The sequence below is a fragment of the Chinchilla lanigera genome, unplaced genomic scaffold (genome assembly GCF_000276665.1).
Source record: "Chinchilla lanigera isolate Chin_1 unplaced genomic scaffold, ChiLan1.0 scaffold00002, whole genome shotgun sequence".
Lineage (NCBI taxonomy): Eukaryota > Metazoa > Chordata > Mammalia > Rodentia > Chinchillidae > Chinchilla > Chinchilla lanigera.
The window spans coordinates 7,121,701-7,142,307 of record NW_004955403.1 but is presented as its reverse complement, the minus strand read 5'-3'; the positions used below and the strand labels follow the sequence as shown (position 1 = coordinate 7,142,307).

The 20,607-nt window shown below is 37.6% G+C and overlaps 1 protein-coding gene across 1 annotated transcript in view; it reads right to left on the bottom strand.

Annotated features, from left to right (window-relative positions):
- Positions 1–20,289, bottom strand: part of Tmeff2 (transmembrane protein with EGF-like and two follistatin-like domains 2) — a gene marked incomplete at its 5' end in the record, with an annotated part of 231,751 nt that extends 211,462 nt beyond the window's left edge. The window contains 3 exon segments of the mRNA XM_013512178.1: positions 6,913–6,939; positions 11,998–12,127; positions 20,180–20,289. Of these exon segments, the coding sequence (XP_013367632.1) occupies positions 6,913–6,939; positions 11,998–12,127; positions 20,180–20,289 (267 nt within the window).
- Positions 20,290–20,607: the final 318 nt, after the last annotated feature.

Here is a 20,607-nt window from a genome sequence, read left to right as displayed (position 1 = left end):
CCTCAGCCGCCCTACCTCAAACTACAAGCCCACACTACCATGCCTGGTTCTTAGTATATATATTTATAGTGAATTTAAAGTATATAAGATACCTTAGAAGGAACATGTACAGAAGAAGAAGAATGGAATCAGTGATGGAGAGATAAAGGGGGAAAACAATAGAAGAGTATAAATGGCAGTCATAATATTCAATGAAGAGGCTGAGGGACTTAGGAGACACCAACACAAACTCACAGAGTACTGAGTACTAAAATGAATACAACAGATGATTTCAGATCTGAAAGTGACCGTCGAAGGTGGTTAAGAAGATAGGATAAAATTTCATAGGATTGTTGGCATAATGTGTAACTGATAGAAACCCACAGAGCTAAGGTCTAATATAGTCACTGCAGACAGGACAAGAGGCAGGGCAAACGTGACGCCTATAGTTTCCTTTCCCCTTGAACTCTGAGGAACAGCTTAGTCACTACCTTTAATCTTGAGGCTGTGGGAGAGATACTCAGTTTTTCTGATCCTCACCCACATATTCAAAGGCTGTTGTGATAAAATAAATTAATGTGATGGTGATGCTTTTTATAAATCATGGAATATTTACAAATAATTATGCATGAATATAGCCACGCTTGATTCATATTTTGACATTGAGTACAAGCTTCCAATCTTTTCTGTTTTTTTTACACATGTGTTTTTAAAAAGCCCAGCTCTGAGGCCAGGTGTGGTAGCACACGCCTTTAATCCCAGCACTCAGGAGGCTGAGGCAGGAGGATTGTTGCAAGTTTGAGACCAGTCTGGGCTACAAAGTGAGCTCAAAGCCAGCCTGAAGTGGATAGGAAGACCCTGTCTCAAAAAGACAAAAACAAATAAATAAATAAAAAGCTCAGTTCCACTTCCAAAAATGTCCTAATGTTTAGAGTTGAAATGGAACTCTCCCTGGTAACCCTGCAGAATCACTCACCCTCTAAACCCCTCCCATGTCGCTGTTGACTTCTGTACACACAGCATGCCCTCCACTGTAATTCTGAGAACAATGATTTGCTGTTTTGAAATCTTTACTATTATTCCTTCGTACCTCTCTCACAGACACATTTCTTTCCCACAATTTGTGCTGTTTCTCGCCTTTCATTCCAGGAGCAGGACGAGTGGTCCGCGTTCCACACGGGGACCTGTACTGGATTCGCACACTTACTACTGTCCCAGTGCCGATATTTCAAGTCATGAACGTAAAATTACCAATTAAGCAATCTGAAATGCTAATTAAATTCTTCATAGAAATTGCATTCTTACTTAAGAGTAAGTGGGAAAAGGGCACAAGGTAACAGGCATTATTTTAATTCTACTTTTGATTTTTTGAAGTTCAGAGTTTTTTCATTAGTTTATTATGAACATTTTCCTTATAAGTAGATATTATTCTGTGTAACTGATGAAATAAATGAACCTCCAAGGAGACTAAAAGTAAAAATCTAATAGCTACCCTTTAAACTAATTAAAAATCTGGGATGCAAATCTCCTGATTCATAATCCAAGCCATTTCTATCACTGCACATAATGATTAACTTTCCGCATATAGGTTTTAAAACCCATATGGCTGCTCCAGACAAAAGTTTGTGTTATCTATTTCACACTCCCAAGTAATCTTTAGAAATTCAAAAAATTATTACTTCTCTATTGGATGAAAAAAAAATCTCATTTATAAAATTGTGTGCATGTGGGTAAGTAAACTGCCACAGAGCCATGGAGATAACAGAGGTTCCTTTCTCCTCCTTCTCCATTTTCCATTACTCTCCCTGTGTTTCCCTCCTCCTGTTTGCTTGTTAAAGTTTGTGCCACCTTCATATCCACTGCATGTTCCTCATTCTACTTCTGTTTCACAGCTACACGTCAACACCGCTTCTCTCTGAGATAAAGAGAAAGCAAGATGGATTCCACAGCTGAGGCCAGGTTTTCCGCTGAGGTTTAGACGGCTGCACCCCCATCTCCAGGAGGCAGCTCGCAGGTGTGCAAGAACCAATGAGAGGTTAGGTTTCTGCTTCCTCCCAGTCTGGATCACCGGGGAGGACTCAGATGTTGCATGCTTGTGGAATATCGTTAATGAACCAGTATCACAGCTGAAACTGCTTACAATTGATGTGTGTCAGACTCTGACTGCAAGGTGAACCCAGTGGAGAAAAAAGCCACACTGAAGCACACTGTACCTGCCAGGACGAAGGGTGACACTAACCTGGAGAAGTGCTAACCCTGGTTAGGAGAGAAAACGAGTATGGCGATATGGAAGAAAAATTACTTAGTCTTATATAAGAATATTTCATGCAATGAATATTCAGTTCCTGGTTATTTACAGTATGCTTAACATTTTATTTCTGCAGAGGATTATTCTTCTTTTCATAATTAGAATCATAATTTCTCCCCATTGTGTGCGGAGAATTTATATGTAATCTCTGTGAGTGTCAAGAACTGTTATATCCATTGTTACAGTTCTAGAAATCTTGCCACAGCACCCAGGTGATATTACACTTGTTCTAGTCAACTAAATTCCTAAATACCATCAAGTCTGCATTACAAAAAAGATTTTAAAAAGTGATTTTCAAGTTCTCAGACTTCCCCGTTTTTAACAATCCATGTGATCAGAAATGGCAGCCTAAGACTGACAATTAGTTCCTCTGTAATCCTTTCTTGTTCTCCCCAAAATATATACGAAGTGAATGTTTTTTATGGACATCTTGAGTAATATTATATGAAGATAATTTACACTGGAATTTTTTCATTAAGTGAAAACAGTATGTTAGGTGGTTTCTAAGCAAAATTTATCATAATAACAATTGCTTGGATAATTCACATGAAACCATGTTTCCTTTATGTATATAATAGACGTAAGTTTAATTTTTTGTTGCTGTGCATATCTAGTATCAATCTGTCAAAGATTTTCTTCGAACTGCATAGCTATCTACCCAGCTACAGTTCAAGTGGTCCCTGTCAGCCCACGAAATGAAAATATACCTTCTGAGTCTCTGGAGTGTGTCTCAGAAACATATCATTTCTATAACTGCTATCGTCACACTGCCCATAAAATGCTCATAAAATTTAATTGTGGACTCTGTCTCTTGTACAGTAGAATAATACATTTACAATTACTTTAATAGTTAAAATATGGTTTTCATTTTACTGGACTTGTTTTTCATTTCTTAGGAATCTCACAAAGGTCTCAACAATCCAAAAATATTTTTAAAACCGAGTCATGGAAAATATTCATAGCCTTATTTTACCAAATACAATGAAAAGACTTTGAGAAAAAGCAAGGGTTAAAAAATGATCCTTTAACCACCCACACACCTCTGGACTTAAGAAGTCTTCTTAATACTTTCTCTTCCTGCAGTATTTGTTGCTAAAGGAAGTCTGTGGGTAGATAAGAGGTTATTATGCCTCCCACACATGCCTGTTTTCTTATTTACAGGATTAAATTTCTCTCTACCTAAGAACTTGGAACACTAATCGTTTTCTTTCAGTCCCCTTCTCACATGTTCTAGAATCCGATCCATGTGCTGCCTTCCTGTGGCACAACTCAGTCAACTGTGGTTCACCCTGAGCCCTTTGCTCAAGCGTGAGTCTATCCCAAAAGGATACTTGAGGTGGACAGCTTCCCAACCAAACATTCTGTTTGGAAACAGAATGTCATAAACAGCGGGTCTTATGTCCAAAACTAACAATGTAGAGTTAGCTTTTTTCTATTTTGAGTGTTCATAAAAACACCTACAGGGGGATTCAGTCCCTGAGACGAGGAAGGCAGCCTTTAAAGTTTGTAGACAGTATTTATTTCTTATTACTCTACAAATTACCTTTATGAATGAATGCACATTGTCAGATCATGCCAGACACACAGTAAACATATCTCACTAATACAGCGAACCATCTGAAAAGTTTCATCTGAATGAACAGATCAATAGTTAAAGATTTTTAAACTCCCTATAAAATGTGCCCAAATGAGTTAATAAATTTTATGAAACCTTTATATTCCTTTTATTTGTACTAAAAATGTTCCCTCAATGCACTAAATGACAGATATATCCTTGTGAAAATGGGTTAAGCTTAAACTATTTAAGAAATAACTAGGTCTAGTCTTCATTGCTAATTCCATAGCCATTCATTTAAAAAATGCAGGCCAATGGTTTTTTTCATAGAAGAGAGTTATGTTTTCTTCATGAATATCTATATGTGTTACATTAAAATACAATAACAAGATAGAAAAATAACAGGCCAATCTAAAAACAAGTAAAATGCTGTGGTTTTAATGATTAGATTTGGTGGTTTAACAATATCATTTATGATCATCACACATGATAAATGTTTTGCAAGTAAATTTGTTCACTATTCAGATCAACACATTCAGATCTACTTGGGAATAATATTAACTTTATGTTAAAATAAGAAATTAGATTAATAACCATTAACTTCCCAAAAGGCTTGCAAGTTTGACTCAAATATTAACTAAACACGTTGTTGAGAATATGTTCTATAGACACCAGTTAGAATACTCACAAACAACACGTTGGCTTAGCAAACAATCACAGGTTATTCATTCACCTTTGATTTCAAAGGAAACTTATTCTTGCCCCACTGAAAATCTTGGTCATGAGAACTTTATAAAAATAGACGTACATCTGTCTTCTGTGTGGTAGAACTTTTATGTAGAACTCTAGGAAAAGTCAATTGAACCTATGTATATCACTCTAATTCTAGTTACTAGGATTTCTGGCATCTTGTAATAAAGAATATAAATAAAATTAATTCCTCTTTATTCTAAGACACAAAAATATGTAGACTACAAAAAAGCAATACAGTAAATAAGAAACAAAAACCACTATTTTGTTCCTAATTTTGAACAGTTTATATAACTAAGAATAAATGTACACTACTAATTTTTTCAGAACACCAATGATTTAAAACTCAGAATTAAGTGGTTTATACACTCTGTTGTTTTCTAAAGTAAATACCTCTTCAGAAGTTGCTTTTTTGTTTTGTTTTACTTCCAAGTTACTAAAAATCACCCATAATAGGAAGAAAGGGTAAAAATGTAAAAGAAAAATAGGGAAAGTGGTTTCCAACTGACGTTTCACCCATATGCTATGAAGTTATAAATATTATATTCATGGGATTCAAACTGTTTCCTAAACAAAATCAGCCTATTGAGAGCACAGAATAGCACAAGGAATCAAAAATTTCAGTGCAGAATACAGCAAGGAAGCATGAATTTGACTTCACTTGCATTTGGATGGGCTAGTAACAGTGGATGGGAACTAGAAATTAGTACCTTAAACAGAAACTACATCTAATTATTTAAAAAAGAAGAACAATGATGCACAATGTGATAGACTTGTACAGAAAAAAATAAATGGTAGCAATTAAACAGAAGGAAAAATGAAGATGTTATTTCTTCTAGGGATGGTTTGCTTCACTTTTAAAGATGCTACAGTAAAGCAAGACCTGGAGAAACAGTCAGCGAGTCCAACCTCCACGCGGTCCCTGCCCGACGGGATGGTCCCGCTGAACCACAGGGCTGGAAAGGACACAAAGCTTTGCACAGAAACGACTTCCTTACAGAAGGAATATTGAAAAATTTGATTGATTTCTTAGTATTCCAATGATAAATCATCTACTTAAGGAGCTGCCTTTTCCCCTCTCTTTTTCTTTCTTCCTTAGGCTCATCTTTTCAAAGCTTCTAAGGATGCTTTCTTTAGAATATCATAGTAAGAAACCAGGGTAGGAGACAACTCAGTTTCTTGCTGGCAGCAAAAGACTACCCAAACACCGAGTGGTGGCCCAACCTCACGCGATGCTGGAATCCTTCCATCATTGAGTATTGCCTCCAGTTCAGTTTTACCTCCATGGGAACCTCTACGGTCCACCACGGGGCTCCCAGAACACTGTCTGAAGCTTACTCACATTAGTTTAAAGTTGTGAGTTATACACGGCAACTTGACATCTTCAGTTTTCTCAAACCAGGTAAAGTGTGCACTAAAGATCTGCACTTCCTGATCCCAAATTCTTCTTTCAATCACCTTTGATCAAGTTCATCTAAAAACTAAAGTTAAAGTAGAATCCCATACTTAATTATTTTATACGATGTAAGAAGTCCTTGAGAGAATGTTTTGTTTTCATTGGATCTTTTTTATTAATCTTTAAATGACATCTAGGTTTTTGTTTTTGTTTTGCTTTGTGTGTACAGAAGTGAAATTCTGTTTGGATTTCATTTGGAAGGGCATTGGGACATTTATAATGAAGCTTAATCTATAAATAAAATCTTTATTTGGATGTAAGTGCATCAGACAAAACTTAGAGTGCCTGCTTTTCTCTTACCCACTACCTTAAACAAAACTAAATAAAGAGAACATATGGTATTTCAGTAAAAGAACTATATATTAATTCAATCCAGGAAGCAAAGATAATATGTTTCCATTGGCTTAAATTTTATCTTCTTTAGTTTCCCTTATGAGCTAAAGCTCCTTTAATTTAAATTATAAATTTGATAGTAAGATCTTATCTACTTACTACCTTGTATTATTACCTGTTAATTGAGGGCAATATTATGTTTTTTAGAAACCAAATATTTACATGATTTCCTCATGCATTTGTTCCATCCTGCTAAAGATGCTTTGTAGCTTGTGTTAGGATATTTTGATACTTGACACATTCATCTCAAAGGTAACACACACACCCAAGTCAACAAAGAAGATGAGGCAGACATGTACGATGGGGAGATTCATAAACAGAGCTGACAATCTGCATATTTACTTAATAAAGCAAAGGATTCTTTATGTTCCCTCTACTCTTACAATACAAAATGTGACTTGTCTTAGACCTTATAAGTGAGTATCTCTAGCAATATCCAAATCTTCAGATATAGAAAAAGCCAACTCCTACCTCCATCTCCAGATCCTGATCCTGCATCTGGGAGGAAAAAGAAGATAAAAAAAACAGGATTTGTATGTAGATGACAAACATATTACAATGGAAGTTTTTAAAGTGCAAGTTTACTTTCTTAATTTAAGACTCTACTATAGTTGCTTCTGAAATTTATTAATACTTAATCTAATAAGGTACAGCCACATTAGTTCAACTTAATTTCCGTTCACACAATGCATAAAGTAAGTTCTCCGTCGCTATTATTTGTATAAACTTTACCAAAAACATATTAGCAACTTTAGGAAAATTCCTAAATTTGACTGCACAAAATCCCTCAATTTAGAACTAGAAGCTTTAAACAAACAAACAATACAAATTGAGGTGCTTAGGACAATCAATATTTTAGAAATTAAACAGTCTAATATACATGGCAAAGGAACTCGTAACGATCTCTTATGATACTGCAAACTGATGGGAACAAAGAAGAAAATAGCTTAAAAATAAATCTTTATATAGGTGGTAATATATTTAGAAATAACAGAATGTTTTATAATTCCACATGAAATTAAAACATTCTTTGTCTTCACAGTGAGTGGAAGGGCAAGCTTAATTTCTGCCTTCATACTAAAGACTGAATATGCACGGGGTGGAACGGGCAGGGCCACCCTCCCTCCCGGGTCCCTCCGTCCCACTCTGCGTGGCGATCCCTTCTGCACAGCTGCACCTGGTCACTGCAATCACTGCACTCACTGGTAATCACAACAGGTAAACTGCCCGGTTCTGGGATTTCAGTCCCAAGAAATACCCAGTCTCCTGGTTCTAGTGAAGACCATCGAGATTCCATTGCTTCTGTCTGTCAACCAGGGCATCCTCTTCCCTCTGTCTCCCTACTTGCTGATTCTAACACAGCTGATGATGGATTCTTCATGTTAATACCAGGAAATGAGACTGATGTGCAAATTTGCTGTCTGATGTGCCATTTTCCCACACTGACATCTCAAACAGGGCTTAAGACTTAGGTCAAACATCACTTCTGGGAATCTGTATTTGATGTTCTAATCCAACCAAAGAAAAGTACTGCTTTTATTTTCCTATCTCAAGGACATTTTATCAAGAAATACCTAACAGTGGTGCATGCCTGGAACCCCAACACAATGGGAGGCTGAGGCGGGAGGAGTGCAAGTTTAAGCTCAGCTGGTGCAACTTAGCAAGTTAGTGAGACCCTGTATCCAAAAAAAACCAGAAGAATCCTAGGGATGTAGGTCCTGGATTCAACTCTAGTACCCCCCCACCCAACACACAAAGATACTACACAGAAAGTGGCATGGTGTATGAAAACCCAAATATGGAAATCTAAAATGTAGATTAAAAAATAAATAAATAAATAAAAGTGCGATGGTGGGGAGGGAGGCAAGGAGGTAGAATGGGGGTGGGTAAGGGACCTGGTTGGTTAGGTACATGTATCAATTCCCCGAGATGAGTGTAACTATTTTGTGCCACAAACGTATGCTCAGAAAAGAAACGAAAAATCTAAAGAAGGCTGACACAGCTAGAAGAGCGGGCATCTCTCTGACGACCCTCTTTGTTTCACTGCTAACACTTCCATTAAGGAGCAGCGGCCGATCTGTTGTCTCGGTAGTGACTCTTAGGTTCTGTCACCGTGTTAAGTCAGAATGGCAGCTCACTCACTGGCCACTGAGATCATGAGGCCCGTGTCCTCGGGCCAGCACATTCGTTCTTTAAAGGCAATAAACTGGGAGATTAATTCGTAATAAAAATATTCTTAGTAAACTCATAAGCAGACGGGATTTTAGTCGTTTCATTTGAGAGTTCAATGGTAAGGGATGAAGAGGGGGATGTGCTCATTTCAGGAATAGAAGGACATCCTTTTTAACAGGGAAAAAAATCATAAGCGACAGCACCTTTCTTTTGGACAGGACAGTGCTTGAATGATCAATCTTTGCTTAGTTTCCTCTTAGTATATTTTCACAGATAAAATTGTAAGAGCTTTGCTATTATTTGCGTTCATCATGGACTACATCATAGACTGTACCATTGCTCAACGGATGGCATAAGGAATGCTATTTAGCTTTCCTAAACCTGTTTTTCTCTTCAGTGAGTATCGGAATGTCATTCTCGTTAAGCTGGCTATTTTGAGGTTTGCAGTACAAGGGTTTACTTTAAATGTTTAAGCACTGTCTGGAACACAATAATTAAAATATTGAGTAAACAAATGTACTCATCAATAAGTTTTCTCGTAAATATGTATGGCTGAGGAAAATCGGGGAAAAAAAAGTAGCAGCAGTATTTCAGTTTGTATGTCTCTGAAAATTCAACAGGCATGCTTCTTGCCTGGTGTGGCAGTACGAGCCTCTAATCCCAGCATCTGGGAGGCTGAGGCAGGAAGATTACAAGTTCAGCCCCAGCTTGGCCAACACAGCAAATCAGTGAGACCCTGTTTCAAAATGTAAAGTAGCAGGGAGGCTGGGAGGTAGCTCAGTGTGAAGGCCTTGGGTTCAATTCCCAGTGCCATGAAAAGGGAGTGGATATGGTGCTTAGGATGAGGTGTTGCTCTGACCCAAGTTAATTAAATAGCTGAAAAAGAAAAGGAGAGAAGTTTGGGAAAAGGATCACTTCAGATCATGATGTCATTATGAAAAAGCTATGAAAAATTAAGGTTTTCTCAACTATAAGATAAGCCATCGTGGTAAAGCAGAGTTAATTAGCCTACTGGATATAGACACACTGGGGAAAAATGTCATGCTGCTGGGCTTGAATTTGGGTTCACAATCAACATACTTCATACAAGCAAAGACATTAAACTGACACTGAAGGAGTTGAGGACACTGTCCAAAGAGAAACTATTTTCTGGACAAAAAGAAAAAAAAAAGATTTGTAAGTTTAATGAAATATAACAAATATAAAATTATACCTTCTATGGATTTTTATTTCAAAAAATTACAACTTGCCACCTAGCCGGTGTCAAACAGCAATAAAAAATAAATTAAAAAAATCTATGAGGAGAAGAATTAGGAGCCCTCTTAGAGTAGAAGTCAGAACCACAATTTATTTACAGTCAGACCTGGTTAATCAAAATGACTGTGGTCTTTCCACCAGCAGACAGATGCAAAAGCTCTCTGAAAGTACCAGTCAGTGGAAGGATCACTCAGCAAAACTGGCTCGCTAAGCCGTCCTGTGCATATCTAAGTGTGTGAATGAGCGAAGGACAGCTTACTCTACGGTGATTAAATTCCCCACTTGGCTGAGTGTTATTTTCATAGTACAACCGGCACATCAGGGACTAGAATGAAGAGATGTGAATGAATCAGGAGACTGTGACTCTATGTGCTGACAGGAACTCAGAGGTTGGCAAGGAAGAAACAGAGATTCTTCCTACCAAATGTCATTCGGCATCACCAAAACCCTAGGTCAGTCTATTACACCTATTGCTCACCGGTCCTCACAAAGAAAGGCTGCTATCCTCGAGCCCGTATAAGCAAACGCTCTCTGCAATGCTCTGCTAACTACCTACAACCTTCCTGGTATCTGGGAAACAAAGTTCTATTTTTTTCCCGTTTCATTTGTTCTACAGGATCATTTTTCATTTTTTGTTCCTTTGGTACAGCTGACTGACTTTTCATAATTAGTTTGCTTCTTGTCTCTCCTCTGTTCCCTGGCCCTGTGAGGGCAGCTCGCTGTCCTCTCCTCCCTGCTGGGAAAGCCTGTCCAACGCCTCTGCACTGCTGTCGCGTTACTCATGACTTCTCACCCAGCACCCTCAGCGGAGACCTGTCTGCTCTTGCAAATGAGAGGCCCTTGAAGCGTCAGTCCAGCCTGTCTTGCAACTGCTTTTCTAGAGAGGGTGTTCACATCCTGAGGCTAGGAACATTTAGGAGAAAAAACTACTTAAACAAAGCCAGAACCCCTAGATCACTGTCCGTGAGAAATGACACCAATTGTTGTCCGCTGATTTTTTAGGAATGTTGGAAGTGGTCAGTACTTCTTAAAACATTATTAATGACTAGCAATCAATGGACATTAAATAATCTTTTAAGGAAGACGAGGCCTTTCTCCTTGGGGGTTTCCCACCCCGCCTCTACCATTAAGCACACAACTGTTATTCTAATGTCCTGAAGCAGGAATACCTGCTTAATTAAGAGAGGTTGTTGAATAAAATAGTTTTCCTGATACGCTCTGCTTCTGTTTTTGAAAGGAGCTTATGTTTTATAGCGTTACTATTTTTGTGACTACACATGCCTCACTGGATCCTTACTTGCCATTAAGGATGACTATCATGAGACATGGAAGTTTCTTTAATATAAGTGACATAGATAACTCAGTCCTAACCGGAAGAGTGGTTCATTTCAGTGGAAGCATTGCTTTATCAAGCTGGGCTATGTTCTTTTCTTTTCTCCTTCCTGTAATTCTGCTAGGGTCTAATAACTAATACACGAAAGGGAAATCTGAAAAGATAATGAGCAATGAAGCCACTTTCTTTCCTTCATTTCTTTACTGCACTCTTGGTACACTATAAATGAAATGTTTTCTAGAATCTCAAATTAGCTGTGTCAGAAGGGGTGAACTTCAGCACAAGTTTCGTCCCCCACCAATACACTCTTCAATGCAACTGCTAAATGGAAACCAGACCATTCTGCAGAGCTACTGGTGTTAGGATTTAACTTTAGAACTCGGATCTGCGAAGCTGCCCTCGAACAGATACTCCTACTTTTCAAAACAAACATGCAAAATAAAACAAACTTCATGCTTCCATCCATAGGTTTCCTCATATAGGTGTCTGTCTGGACAATTTGGAATTCTTGTCAGTGTTTAATCTATTCAATTATATTTTATTCAACCATCTGCACTTTATTAAATAATATATTTAAACCTGCCGATGTCCTTACAACACATTTGCTCTTTCTCCCAGAAGTGATTTCAAATGTAACAAGGAAAAAGACTAATTCCCGCCTTACACAAGAGACTAAGAGGCCTGTTCAGTCAATATATAGACAGAACAATCGGTCCGGAGGTAGCCTATCAGCAAACACGAGACGTGAGCTCTGGGTTCAGTCCACTCAAGGCCTCAGGGGACTGCGCACATACCTGTGGCGCACGACCCTTCGGCCACCACGAGGATCTCGCTCTGCTGTTTGCACGCCGCCTGTCGCAGGTAGCACTCGTTCTGGTAGCTCTCCCCGTTGGAGCCACACACAGGCACGTAGTCACTGTTGCACTGGGGACACAAGGACGTGAGTCTGTGGTTAGTACTGCGGTCTGCATTCCTCCGGCACCCTGAGCACAAATACCCATTTACAGAACCAGCCACCTGTCCTCACTTTCAGTGATTCCCATGAGGGCCTATAAGTCTTCAGCCCTGTGAGTGCGTCACTGATAGACACCCAACGGCGGCGTCTACTCAGCCACTTGATTTAGACTAGGGAACAAGAAGGACCCAAATTAACTGATGACTCCAATAGTGATTGGACAAGCAGCAGGCAGAAGATGCAGCAAGAAGAATCAAGATTGTATAAGACTGTTTTTCTGCTCACAGCCCAACTGACTTGGTAGAGAAAAGTTAAACCATGCCGCAATGTTCAATCTGTTCAAAATAAGGCAATGAATTGTGTTCGGAGCAGAAATGCTTAGCTGAAATGCAAAAACTCCAGTTACCCTTTGGGTTTTTTTTTTCCTATTGTCTTCTCAATCTTACAAATTTTTAGCTATTCAGATAAGATATAGATTTACTAATTCATTTTATGTATCATTAAAGCAGTGGATATTGACATAGATGGCATCCAGAATCAAGATTATGGAACATAGAAAAAATTATTATTTAATTTTTTTTATTTTAAACATAAAAAAACCTAACAGAACAATGAAGATAAAATCAAAACAACATGAAAACAACAAAATGATACATGACTTCAAAATAAAATGATAGGAATTAACAATGGTTGCTCTATTACATACTATTATCTTCAACAAAGTTGCTCAGTCAACCAGACCTAAGAATGTAAGATTGATCAATCAAAGACAGTAACAAGTCATGAAAAAAAAAAAAAAAAAAAAAAAAACATTGGAAATGATGCAGAGCTTCACCATACAAGATGGTAGGAGTTCAAAACTGGTTCTTATCCTGCATATTATTGTTTTCAGATTAGTTGTTCTGATTGAACACAGAAAAAATTAAACAGATATTGAACTATAAGTAAACTTTACTGGCTACTCCAAAGTATGGCTACTAATATACATTTCAGAAAGAGAGAAGTTCATTTCTAAAAACAATATCATAATAAAAGTACAGATTTTTGCAATGGAAATTAGGCAACCTACTGGGTATAGCCATCACAGTATAATCACACTCTAAGGCATTAGAGATACTTGGCTGTGTCCTATACCTGCTAATTACACCAAGGATGTGATTATCTCATGATTACTACTACTGATCACTTCATTGTTTAATTACAACAGATGTAATGATTAAGATGAGTTTTATAAATGTTTACTTATGTCAGAAACGAAGTAAGGAAGATCCTTCATACAGATATGTGCGCAAATACTTTTCTGTTTTCAATTTTAAGTAAAATATTTGGGCTTCTGATGTGCTATAAGTTGATGATACCTACAGAAACACAATGATTTAATGGGGTAGCTATGTCAGTTTGAACTTATCTGATAATAAACCTAAAGCCATCACAAGTATACCCCAGGTCAATGACTCATGCAAAAGATAAAAATAAACCCTGAGAATCTAATTGTGAAACATGTAAGGTAAATATTTATGCTCTAGTTTTTGAGAATGTATATATGATAATGCATATACTTCCTTACTTCAAATAAGCTGTTTAACTCTCGCTCTTTCTTTTGTACAATAGCTCAGTCATTCTGTCACATTTACAAATGGTATAAGTCACTGTTCTCTGAAATGAGTCTTATGACTCCTGTTCTTTATCTGTGAATAAAATAAATGTTATATATTACTAATTTTGATCTACTTCTCCTCAAACTATAAATTCAAATACTATGACACTCAAATTACGATGGTGATAATTGCTAATGGGATGATTTATTACATATTTTATAGATCTTCTTTATCCTTATTTCATACAATTCATAATCTAGACTTTCTGGAAGTCTTCTATATAATAATTCCTTTCCACAGGTAGACAAATGATTTCTAGACTCATTATTTATATGATATATTTTAAAAACTGGTTTGATTAGTACTTTTTGCTAAGCTTTACTAGTCTTGATCTCAAGCAATTTATTTCTGACCGGACAGCACCCTATTAAGGGGAAATATACATAAAACTTATAATATATAATGTTATATATTATAAATTACATATATTATATAATAATTGTATGCTATACAAGTATTATTATATATTTAGTTATATGTGTTTAATTATAAATTTTTAAATATGTATACATATACCTACTTACATCTGAAAACTGGCCTGAGCATCTCCGCTCCTATCGAGACGGAAGGCACGAGCCAAGAAGCAGTGAATGGTTTACTGTCCACCTAGCAGCACTGCAGGGAAAAGGAATCAATGGGGCTGGTGTTCCCCTGAGGATCACAGCCAGCAAGGCGAACAGTCCTATGGCTAAGAGCTTGCTAAATGTGCTGTGTTCAGGACCTGGGACAGGGGACTGCAGGTAGGGTTCAGGAGGCTCACGAATTTTGAGAGGATATTTGAGTACAAAAAAGAGAGATCAGGAAAAAGAAACAGCTGGTACCCTTACGGGCAACAGACTTGCTAACTCCTTCAGTAGACACAAGAGACAAAATTAGTGTGGATGGGACTAGCAAACTTCTCATGCTTCGGTTCCAGCATGCTTGCCTTGGTCAGGGTTATCTCTGAATCTCCCTATTTAACTTGAGTTACAGCACTTTGTGAGTAGAGTTTTTGGTCCACTCCTTCTTCTGCTCACTCCCTAAAATTTCTCTCTTCATCCTTCTCACGCACTGCTGCAGATCACACAAACATTCAGTCAGGGGACTGGGAGTGGGGAGGGGGAAGTATTTATTATCTTTGTCGAGTGCTATTACACAATGCTGATAGGCATCTTAAAATATCAAATAAACTGATGCAGCACTCATATGTTGCTTCTGCAGAGTGCGGGAAGCCAAATGTGAACAGTGCTAAAAACAGAGCTGCCAAGTCCCAGGCACAAGCCAAAAGGGAGATTTGTATGGAGCTGAGAAGAGCTTAACTGCAGATTATCACTACGATGCTTTTGGCCCTTAGTACCATGACTTGCACTCATTAATATGAATAACCCAAGAAAGAAGAATACTCAAAATCATTAAAGCTCAAGAGTAGGACTGTAGTCCTGGGTTCTCCAATTTCACTCACTGTGGAACCTTTTGTACACTACTCAATAAATATATATGTGTATATATATATTTTGGTTTTTTTCTGGTACCAGGAATCGAACTCACGACCTTGCGCTTGCCCAGCAGGCACTCTGCCACTGAGCTAAATCCCCAGCTCCTGTACATTACTCAATAACTATTTAACTTTCTGGCTTAATTTCTCCATTCGAAATAGTTAACTAGGATAATATCTGGGGGGCATTAACAAAGTCAGGTCATTAAAATACGAAATACTATGGAAAATTACTTGTAAATACGTAAACTATTTGCCTTCCTGACAGGTATTTTAACCAGCAAAATTAACATGGAACAATACCGGCATATGGAATTTCTATTAGAAAACAAAGGAAAGCAGTATTACCCTCTGCATGAAAACAGGCTAGCTACCGCAGTGAAACACGGCAAATGACTGGAAATAATTTTCAGCAGTAATCATATATTGCTGGTTCTGATGAAGGCACATCCTCAGATGTGAAATGACTTATTAAAGGTCACGTAACGGGCTGGGAAAAGGTAGAACAAGACTCATGGGCAGATGGCGAAGCCCATAAATGTATGTATTGCACAAACTTTCAGACGAAAAAGGGATTCTATTTTTCTTAAGATGTTTTTAAAAATCCTGTTTATTTTCCAAATATGTGCTTTTCGATAAAACAATTTTGATTCCAAAATGTCCACAGTGCTTAAGAAGTCGGCCACATACCACACTACTGGATTCAACAACTTGAGACATCAGAATATGTGCGATTCATTTGTACTACAAAGAATAATGTTGGAAGGGTTTCATATCATTTATCGCTTGTTTGCTTCATAAGGACATTTTTTAAACTGAGGTTTCAGCATCTAAAAGTTAAGTCTGACTTATGTTTTATACACTGTCTGCACCTTCCAGAGTCTGGCAGATAGACAGTGCTCAACAGATGTTAAGTGAATTCTCTTATATTCCCAGTTGTCAAAGATTGAGGAAGAATAGTTTGGGACATGGTAGATTTCTCATCCAAAAAATGAAGAACATAAAAATCCTGCATATGTTGCAGGGCTCTGACCTCTTCAAAAGTAGCTGTTACTTCTGTGATTACAATGTCTTACGTGCAAACATGTTACGGCAGGTCTCTAAGACTCTCTGTGGCTTCCCAGGCCGGGTCACTGAAAGATACAACTTCTACCTGCCTCCATCTCTCTCTCTCTCTCTCTGGATGCTCACCATTGAAATTCAGCCATGCACTGTGCAGAAGCCCAAAGTAGTCCTTACAAAGAGACCAACACAGAGGAGAACCAAGGTCCGCGGCTGGCAGTCAGACATGCGTCAGAACCCTGAGATAATAGAGCACCAACCTGAGTTAATCCTCCCACCCCTTAGCTAATGACACAGACAGCAGAGAGGAGCTGATCCCAATGAGCCTTGTCCAAACTGCAGATTCGTGAGTAAAATAAATGTTCATGGTCTTAAACTGCTAAATTCTGGGCAATTTGTTATGCAGCCCAAGTAACTGGGACATCTGCAGATCTAAAGGATGGCTTACTAAATGAAAATATTTAGATATTTTTGGAATTAGATAATACCTGAAAAGCATAAGGCTTCATCATATTGTTAAATCATGAAGGGATCATTGATTATTGTATAACCGGCACTAAGAATAACTGTGTTTCTCTCCCACCGTCTTCCTTTTTCCCTTCCTGTTTTCCTTTTTTCTTTGATGTATCTATTTATCATCTCTCTGCTTCTTCTAAACTTCTGTCCTCAGAGACAGTGCAAGAACGGAATAAAAAAGGAAGGGCAGGATATAAGAGATTGCAGGGTATTTTCCAATTCATACTATAACCTAAGAATGCGTTGTAATTTTGTTGTTGTTGTTTGGTACCGGGAATCGAACTCAGGACCTTGTGCTTGCCAGGCAGACACTGTGCCACTGAGCTATATCCCTGGCCCTAAGAATGGGTGATAAGAGGAGTATACCCTATCCAAAAATATTGGGAGAAGAAATGTTTCACATTTTGGAGTTTTGGGTATTTTGAAATATTTGCATAGACATTATCCTTGAGCACCCCAGCCTACAAATCCAAATTGTAAAATGTTCAAAATCCAAAGCTTTTTGAGCATCATGTTGAATTTTAGATCATTTTGCAATTTGGATTTCCAGATTAGGGATGGTTGACTTATTTTCATTTGGATATTAACAGTTATCCACGACAAAGTGGCATTCTTGTTGTGTTACTGATAGGTTCACTCGCATATAGAATATTCTGAGGAAACATGGTTAATATCAAAAGGCCTAGTTTCAAACTGTAGAATCATCACTACAAGTTAAATTTCTTATATTTACAGGCCTTAACTTCTTCATCTTTTCAAGGAAAATAATTATCTTATGCAATTGCAAAAAAGAATGAGACAATATGGTTTAACAGTAAAGAATGGTTTATTTAAAATTATCTAAAGAGGTGAAAGTTAATTTACTTTCACTTTAGCACTTCAACCATAATCCAAATTGGAAGACATACATTATACACATATGTGCCCATTTCTCTTCGAAAATTTTGTCTCAGCCAGAGAGACTTAAGTTTGCATTCCATTTTGAATGGAAGAACTCATGCTTGCATCTTAAAATACAGGAGAAACCCAAGTTTGGAATTGTATGGAGAACAGTAACCTTTTCGGCTCTTCTTTACCAGACACTAGAACAGTGTCCCCCAGAACAAACCAAACCAAAACAAAAACCCTCACATTCATGTGGAAGTATTGGTAACAGACTGAATCAAGATGTTTTCACCTTAAAATATCCTATGTGTGGTTCTTCCTACGTAAGTACTATGTTTTCTCTGATTTCAACTTAATCAGCCATTATGTATCCATCACATATGCAAAGTCTATGTTTCCCATTAGGAAGATGATGTTTACTTCCTCCTGCCAGACTGACAGCTACCCTAATACATACACGAGTAGCAGTAAGAAGCCAAAAGTGTAAAACGCTACAATTACGGGACATTTCCATTGCAATTTCCTACCTGAACTTGCATTAACTGTCCCTCATCTCTTCCGTTCAACAACTGTTGAAATTAATGATAAATGCAATTGCCCAATATGTGAAAAACACTAGTATTTTTTTGATAAAAATTTTACCCAAATCCTCTATTGTAGCTAAAAATTGAACACAGGTCCTTTAGTAGACATGAAAATTAAGCATTTCCATGTAGTGGTGTGCAGCCATTTAGAGTTCTATCAATTCCGCCCAGCCTTCATCCCCGGTGAAATCTTAGAACCATGACCTTCCATGTGAGGAGCTTTCTTGCTGGTTCACTTTATAAGGTTTACAAGTTTGCTCCTTATATCTGTCATTGGTTGCAAAAATGAAAAATGTATAGGAATCACAAAATTAAAGGGGAAAAATTCCCACAAAGTCCTATGGGCCTTTGATTAATGATTTATCAAATTGTTTTTCTTTCCTTTAGTTAGTATTTGGAGAAAGTATGAATTGGGGGAGCTCTCATGTGCCATTTCCCCCATGCAGTTCATTGAAAGAACATAATTGCACTGTGCAGGGTAGCAGAGACTTTGGAATTTGGTATCATACGTATGCTAAGCACGCAATACTAAGTTTCTAGCACGACAGCATGGTCTTAAGGATTGTGGTACAGTCATAGAAGCACCTGAACACCAGGAGATGGTGCACTTTACAAATATCAGTAGCTCTGTTTGGTTTCTTAGAAAGATGAAAATAATATCTTTGAAGGCTTTAGCTCATCTAAAGGTCACTCAAACCACATTTAAGTGTGAGTTTCCTTATCTCACTGAGAGGCTGAATTCAATCTGAAATATTTAAATGTGTGAACTCTAAACATCACATATAAACCCAGATATTTAGGCATGAGCTTGAGTTTGAGTTTGAACTTATTCTATACGTTTGCTCTTCCTTACACGTTTGGAAACTGTTCCTGATTTCACATATACATATAGTTTTGTTTATATGCATGTTTCCTGGTTGAGTCTTATGTTGGTTGTCCAAGTATATTTTGAATAGTAATTCAATAATACTCAAGGGTGACTATAGTATGCTAGCACAGCATCTATGCAATTGGAAAGTACATGTGATTATACAAATATTGTGGAAGAGAAAGACAGTTTTTAATTTGCACAATAGAACACATGTGTCAAATGACGGCCATAACAACAACACCAAGAGTTTTATCTTTAGCAGATATTACTAACCTCGTTTGATGGTATCTAGTTTGCACCCTCTTTCTGTTTTATTTTCATTGTTAAAAACTTTTGTGACACAAGACAAAGTGCGTCTTTCTGATGTTCATGAAATGGCTTGTGGCTCTATGTGTGCAAATGGATTCTTGGTAGGTTTATCTCCACAGAATGTGGTAGCCAGGAATAAATTAATATATATTAACAAGGGCCGTGATTTCACAGCTAGCACAGTAGTTTTGAAGTCACCTTAGTAACAGATGATTTAGAAACTCAATCAGATTGTCATGATAATGAAACATAATGCCACTAAAGCAAAGAGCAGTAACACCAACGGCTGAGAGCTCTAGCCAAACAGAACCAAAGTACAAATGCACACATTTTGCCCCTTGACTATCTTGACTGTTATACCCAGCCAGGTGACACATAAATTGTATGCAAGAGGGATCAGAGAAACAATTTTCCTTCTGCGTCCCCAAAGTACAACCTGAAGCTTTCTACCTCCAGCAGCATTTATAACTCTGGCATATACAGTTCTCCAACAAGCATATGTCTTCTTGACATCAGCAGGTTCTCCTGCCAGTATTTTGCTTGGTGCCAGCTTTCCTCTTAGCTTGCATAGCTATAAATTGCCAAGTGATAGGTTGCAAAGGCAGATACTTGCCTTGTAGCCTCTTTAATGAATTAGAAGATGCAAATAGAAGACATCTTACCTTGAACTGACAGACGCAAGTCACAGTGTCTCCAATTCTTAAGCATTCCCCATCGAATTTACAGGTGTTGGTGTCACAGAGGAAGAGATCATTTTCTCTATCATCATAACCTCAAATTTAAAGAGAACACTCCAGTCATTTAAAAACATGTGACAGAATTTAACACAAAAGCACAATCTCGAAGCTTTCTAAAGAGCTGTCGTAAATCTTAATTCCAACAACCACATTTCTACAAGGTCACACTACTGATAACCTCCAAAGCTGGTTAAATGACCAATATTCATTTCTATTTCTCGCATTTCTTTTGTCAGTTCTCCTTCAGTATCTTCTTCTGATAATGTTGTTTCATTTCAGCTTGGCTTCACACTGACAGCAGTGAATGAAAGTTTGAGACACGCTTCCCTGCTTATTTTTTTCCTCATTAAGGG